Consider the following 7,421-nt stretch of genomic DNA (forward strand, 5'->3'; position numbering starts at 1 on the left):
GATAAACAATCCAATAAAAAAGGCAACTAATCTAAATAGATACTTTTAGAAAGAGGACATATGGAAGGCCAAGAGACATATAAAAACATGCTCAAAGTCACTAATCATCCAAGAGATACAAATCAAAATGACAATGCAGTACCATCTCACACCTGTCAGAATGGCTATCATCAACAAATCAACAAATGAAAAGTTCTGGTGAGACTGTGGAAAAAAGAGAACCCTTGTACACTACTTGTGGGAATGCAGAGTGGTGCAGCCACTGTGGAGAGTTCACCAGCACAGCTCCTAGGGCAATGGAAACTAAAGAGAAAATAAACAAATGGGACTACATCAAAATAAAATGCTTCTGTACAGCAAAAGAAACCATCAACAAAACAACAAGAAAGCCAAGCGCTTGGGAGAACATGTTTGCCAATGTTATGACCGATAAGGGTTTAATCTCCAACATTTACAGGGAACTCATACAACTTAACAGAAGGAAGATAAACAATCCAATAAAAAAGGCAACTAATCTAAATAGATACTTTTAGAAAGAGGACATATGGAAGGCCAAGAGACATATTTTGGGGGGTTCTGAGGTCAATGGGGGGATAAGGACACATCTAATTCCTTAATCAATAAAAAAAAAGAAATTAAAAACTTCTTGGAAATCAACACACAACCACCAAAAACCGATGGGAGACAGTAAAAGCAGTCCTGAGAGGGAAGTTCATAGCCTTACAAGGCCTACTTAAGAAACAATAAAAGGCACTAACAAACTCTCTAACCCTATAACTAAATGAATTAGAAAGAGAATAGCAAGAAACGCCCAGAGGAAGCAGAAGAAGAGAATTTATAAATAACACAGAAGAAATAAATGACATAGAGTCTAAAAGAAAGCTCACTATGAAATATTAATGAATCCAAGAGGCACTATAACAATGGACACCACAGAAATGCAAGGACTATAAGCAAATATTATGAACAACTTTATACCCACAAATTGGACAACCTGGGCGAAATGGACAAATTCCTAGAAACATGCAATCTTCCAAAACTCAGTCGGGAAAAATCAGAAAACCTGAGTAGGCCAATAACAACTGATGAAATTAAAGCAATAATTAAAATACTACCAGCAAACAAAAGTACTGGACTGGATGAATTTACAAAAGCATTTACCAAATATTCAAAGAAGAACTAACACATATCTCTTCAAACTATTCCAAAAGATTCAAGAGAACGAACACTTACAAGCTCTTTTTATAAAGCCAGTATTATCCTAATTCCAGAACCAGATAAAGATACTATAAAAAAGAAAATTACAGACTAATACCCCTGATGAACACATAAGCTATAATCCTCAACAAAATGTTAGCAAATCACATCCAGCAATATATTAAATATATCATACACCATGATTTAGTGAGATTTATTCTGGGGATGCAAAACTAATATAATATTTGCAAATCAATAAATGTGATACATCACATAAACAAAAGAAAAGATTAAAATCACATGATCAATAGATGCAAAAAAGCATTAGACAAAACCCAGCACCCATGTTTTTTTATAACAACTCTCAGTAGTAAAGTGGAAATAGAGGGATTATACCTCAACATCATAGAGGCCATATATGACAAACCATAGCCAACATCATACTAAATGGGCAAAAACTAAAACCATTTCCCCTAAGAACAGGAACAAGACAGGGATGTCCGCTTTCACCACTCTCATTCAACATACTACTGGAAGTCCTAGGCACAGCAATCAAACAAAAAGAAGAGATAGAAAGCTTCCAAATTGGAAAGGAGGAAATAAAACTTATTATTCACAGATGACATGATAAAGTACATAGAAAATCCAAAAACTATTAGGCCTAATAAATGAATTCAGCAAGATAACAGGATACAAAAGCAACATCCACAAATTGATGGCATTTTTATACACCAATAATGAACTCTCAGAAAGAGAAACTAAAAAAACAATCCCATTTACCATTTCAGCAAAAATAAAAATATATCTAGGAATCAACTTAACCATGGAGGTTAAAGACTTGTACTTGAAAAACTATAGGTCATTGTAAAAGAAATAGAGGAAAATACAAATAAATGGAAGCCTATACCATGTTCATGGATTGGAAGAATTAGCATCATTAAAATTTCCATTCTACCCCAAGCAATCTATAAATTCAATGTAATCCCTATTAAAATACCAGTGGCATACTTCACAGAACAAGAACAAATACTAAAACATTTATATGGAAGCATAAAAGACCCTGAATAGCTGCAGCAATTTTGAGAAGAAAAAATTTGGAGAGATCACAATACCAGACATCAAAATATACTACAAAGATAATCAAAATAACCTGTATTGGCACAGGAACAGACATATACTAGTAGAACAATGAAACAGAACAGAGACCCCAGACATTGACCCACACCATTAATATTTGACAAAGGAGACAAGAACATACAATGGAGTAAAGACAGTCTTTTCAACAAATGGTATTAGAAAAATTGGACAGACATGCAAAAATATGAAACTAGACCACCAACTTACAGCATACACAAAAACAAACACAAAATGGTTAAAGGACTTAAATTTAAGACAGGAAATCATAAAAATCTTAGAAGACTTGATAGGCAGCAAAATAACCGATATATCTCATAGCAATGTCTTTACTGATGCAGCACCTAGGGCAAAGGAAACTAAGGAGAAAATAAACAGATGGGACTACATCAAAATAAAAAGCTTCTGAACAGCAAAAGAAACCATAAGCAAAATGAAAAGGGGTCCCACTGTATGGCAGAACATATTTGGCAATTATACATCTGACAAAGGGTTAATATCCAAAATATAAGGAATTCATACAACTTAATAAAAAGAAGACAATCTAATAAAAAATGGGCAAAGGACCTAAATAGACACTCTGCAAGGTGTGCATACAGAAGGCTAAGAGACATATGAAAAAATCCTCAGTCACTGAGCATCAGAGAGATGCAAATTAAAATGACAATGAGGTATTACCTCACACCTCTCAGAATGGCTATCATCAATAAATCAACAAACAACAAGTGCTGGTGAGGATGTGGAGAAAAGGCAACACTAGTTCACTGATGGTGGGAATGCAGATTGGTGCAGCCACTATGAAAAACTGTATAGAGTTTCATCAAAAAATTAAAAATAGAACTGCCTTTTGACCCAGTGATCCCACTTCTGAGAATATATCCTAAAATCCCCAAAATACCAATCAGCAAGAATATATGCACCCCTGTGTTCAGCAGCATTATTTATAATAGCTAAGATTTGGAAACAGCCCAAGTGCTCATCAGTACATTTACACAATGGAATACTATGCAGCTATAAAAAAGAGGGATCTCTTACCCTTTGAGACAGCATGGATGGACCTGCAAAATATTATGCTAAGTGATATAAGCAAATCTGAGAAAGTCAAATGTTACACGATCTCCCTTATTTGTGGAATCTAATGCACAAAATGAATTGACCAACAAAATAAGATCTGAAACATGGAGGCATTGAACAGACTGGCATACCTCAATGTAGGGGTGGAAGGATGAGAGAAACCAAGGAACTAATATAGGTATATGCATAGTCCATAGACATGGGTAATAGGGTGGTGAAGACCTTGGGGCTGGGTAGTGGCTGGGCAGAGGTGAGTAAACAGGGAGAAAATGAGAGATATCTATAATATACTGTCAAATATAAAAACGTAGTTTAAAAAAAACAAAAACAGATTACGAATTCAATGACACCCAAGGACTTTAAGTCTCCTAGATCTGTCTGGATATTGAATTATTGTACTTATATTTTGAAACCTTATTTCTTTTTTCCTGTAGGTCCAATTGGCCCTCCAGGAGATCCTGGGCGAAATGGACTCCCTGGCTTTGATGGTGCAGGAGGGCGCAAAGGGGACCCAGGTCTGCCAGGTCAACCAGGTGTGACAAGTAAAATGCTGATGATGATACTACTAGTATTCTTTACATCTGGGAGATGTCTGAACACATGGCCTCCAATTGTAGCTGTGATAGCCTCCTCTTGAGAGAGTGCAGTTAGCTGGTATATCCTTTGCTGGGGAACAGATACAAGGATATTTGCCATTATAAGAGAAGCATAGAAAGGTTATTTTTATTTATGTGTTTAAAGCACTGGAAAACCCATCTCTTTTTCAACATGGAGATTAGCTGTTCTGATCATTTTCAGTATGTGTCTTGTGACCACCTTGAATCTATTGTGAATCCACATTTAAAAATATCACAATAGAGTACAATTTCCATTATAGAATTCAGTAAGTATAATTGCAAAGATTAAGTGATCCCCATAGAGCTTTGAGAGTCATAGTGTCTTCTCATACTGAGATGACAAATTGATATGCATATTTTTGAGGTTACTCATTAGGTTGTTGGGTGTTTCCTTCCCACATCCTGCGTGGGTCAGGGTTCAGGAACTGGAAGCAGAGCCGCACACAAATGAAAGAGAAAAGACAAGAGATAATTTGGAATATTGGGGGACCAGGCGGGCAAGCACACCCATAGCATAGTCCTTAGGCAGGTGACCCTTGGCAACAGGCAGACTAACCCATCAGCAAGGATTTACATAATAATAAATGGGAGAGTAGTTTCAGCTACCACTGTCTGGACAAACAGAGGTGGCACCTAGCTCAGACCTTTGCTTGGGCTTCAAAGGCACCCAGCCTTCCGGGGGGGGGGGTCTCTGTCTACGCTTATCAGATAGTGAAGTCAATAAACAGTTTCCCACATTAGGTACTCCTCATAATATTGTATAGGTATCTACTAGATTTCCAATCTGTACTCAGCTTACTTCCAAAAATAATTTTATTCAATTTGCAATAAAAATACACTAAAAATAACTAAAATAGAAATAAAATATTATAAACTTAAAAATTTTAATATGTGTTGGCAACTCTAGATAATATAAATATAACTCTAAATATTATAAACATAAAATATTTGTATTGATAAAAATATATTGTGGCAATCAGGCAGAGTGATGAAACTTATGACCTTCCTAGAACTAACACCCTGCCATTTCATTAACTGTATATCTAAGAAAGAAATAAGTCAGTTGCTATCTTCATCACATGGACATTGCTATTAAGTTTCCCCCAAATGAAAATCTATGCACACAGTGGCCAAAGACCTCTATATAAAGAGATTGTTCAAAGAACCTCAAATCAAGAGGCTAAATGAAGAAAGGAAACCAGAAGTAGGTTGAAAATAGACATTTTTAAAAGCCTTCTTTAGAGTGTCCTGCTTATTCTCTAAACAAAAGGTATGCCTGAGAATAATTCCCCAGACAGATTCAAAGGAAAATGTTTTTAGCACTGAAGCTGGCAGACTGATGACAACCATACCCTTCCTTTCTTGGTAATGAACAAAACAGCAGGCTGAAATTCTGTCATGGAGTTTAGACTCCTTTAGTACAGCAAGAGACTAGTTATCTTGCTGTACTAAACATAAAGACTTCCCAACTAAGCACCACTTCTTCCCATATAATATAGTATATATACATAGATAGATAGATATAGACATATGCATATTTAAATCTCTTTGAGGTCAAGGACCATATTTAATTTATCTCTAAACAAGTGATATTTGACAGTACCTTTATAGAAACTATAAATATTGACTAAATTAAACAAATAAGGTCATAATGTTTTGTGAATAGACACAATAATGGAACAGAACTTACTTAATCTTGTCTACTGATGATTCCATGGAAATAGGTGCCCGTGGTTTGGATGGTCCCCCTGGGCCAGATGGATTGCAAGGTCCCCCAGGTCCTCCTGGAACTTCCTCTATTGCCCATGGATTCCTCATCACACGTCACAGCCAGACAACAGAAGCACCACAGTGCCCACAAGGAACTGTCCATATTTATGAAGGCTTTTCTCTCCTGTATGTACAAGGAAATAAAAGAGCTCACGGTCAAGACTTGGGTAAGATAATTGGCATCTTATTTCTTACTATGTATTTTGTTTTTGTTTTGAAAATCCTGTTGGGTTCTAGAATAGCCTTGACCAAAATACATCTCTCTGTTCTTCTGGGACTTCTAAATTGAAGACCATGTCAAGGGCAGCTGAATATATTCAGTATGGGTTTAAAAAATAATATTCAATTTTAAACTCAAAGCATTAATTAGCCTAGTGTGAGATACAATTCTTGGCCTAAAGCAAGGCATTTTGGAAAGGGCCACATTTACTTTTATTAGCTTAGTAGTTAAGGAAACAGATTCCCTGTGTTCTTTACAGTATAGCAGCTGCTTGAGTGGGCAGTGTTTATAACTACTGAGAGATAGTTTCCCCTTCTCTGACACTGGTCTTCAACAAGTTGAAAGTTAAGTTCTGAAGGGAATATTGATTTTAGGTCAAAGAAAAAAAGTAGCCATTGCTTAATCATCCTAGTTTATAGTTCCTAAAATAAGTGCCTTGTCTGTATAAAGTATTATCAGAGTAGTTTAAAGCACCCTATTGACATATAAAATGCACTTCATTTAATGTGTCCACATGCATCTTCTCTGTACTGGAGTGGACACTTTGGTTGATGGTATGCAGCTGGACTGGATGATTCTCAAGACCTCTAACAATCCCCAAGATTTCTTTTTGCGGAATTTTAACTTTAGATTTCAAGGTCCCATTTTTTTTTTTTTTTTTACCAGGGGCTGCCTATTTTAGGGATCACTATCCCCTTTGCCTCTATAAAAACATTTAAGAAGATATTTTGGCTACCTAGTTTCTGGAGTCTCTGTGGTAAGAGGCCTACTGGGGTCTCTTTACCTGTGCCATTCTGTGAAAACAGTTCGGTGGTAAGGGACCTCTGGGGGTCTGCTCTGATTACTCTGCTTCCAGGGCATATGGCCACACCTGCCTGCCAATTCTGGCCAACCAGAGTAAGCACATCCACTTAGTACATGGAAGACGATAGTCACAAGTCACTTTTTTAATCCAGATAAAGTAGGAATTTGCCCAACAACTTTTTTCTCCCACTTGTACTTCCCTTTTTTCTTCTCCTTTTCATCTGTTACTTTTCCTTCCCTCTTTTGTTTTCTTTATGTAACATCTTCTTTTTTTCATTTTACAATAAACAAATATTTGTTGTGAAAGTGCTCTTATATTTATACTAGAGGCCCGGTGCACAAAAATTTGTGCACTCGGGGGGAAGGGGGGTTCCCTCAGCTTGGCCTGTGCCCTCTCGCAGTCTGGGACCCCTCGGGAGATAACGACCTGCTGTCTTAGGCCTGCTCCCGGGTGGCAGAGGGTAGGCCCAATCCCTAGGTGCAGCCCCTGGTTGGGCTCAGAGCAGGGCCAATTGGGGAGTTGGGACACGGCCCCCTGTCATGCACAGAGCAGGGCGGATCAGGAGGTTGCGATGCCACCCTCAGACACGCGCAGGGTAGGGCCC

At 37.3% G+C, this 7,421-nt stretch overlaps 1 protein-coding gene across 1 annotated transcript in view; it reads left to right on the plus strand.

The window, feature by feature from the left end:
• Window positions 1-7,421, plus strand: part of COL4A5 (collagen type IV alpha 5) — a 278,780-nt gene that overhangs the window by 260,242 nt on the left and 11,117 nt on the right. The window contains exons 47-48 of the mRNA XM_006775788.2: window positions 3,840-3,938; window positions 5,747-5,959. Coding sequence (XP_006775851.1) covers window positions 3,840-3,938; window positions 5,747-5,959 — 312 coding nt within the window. The remainder of the gene's footprint in view (window positions 1-3,839; window positions 3,939-5,746; window positions 5,960-7,421) is intronic.

Source organism: Myotis davidii, unplaced genomic scaffold (assembly GCF_000327345.1).
Source record: "Myotis davidii unplaced genomic scaffold, ASM32734v1 scaffold489, whole genome shotgun sequence".
In the NCBI taxonomy this organism is placed as follows: Eukaryota; Metazoa; Chordata; class Mammalia; order Chiroptera; family Vespertilionidae; genus Myotis; species Myotis davidii.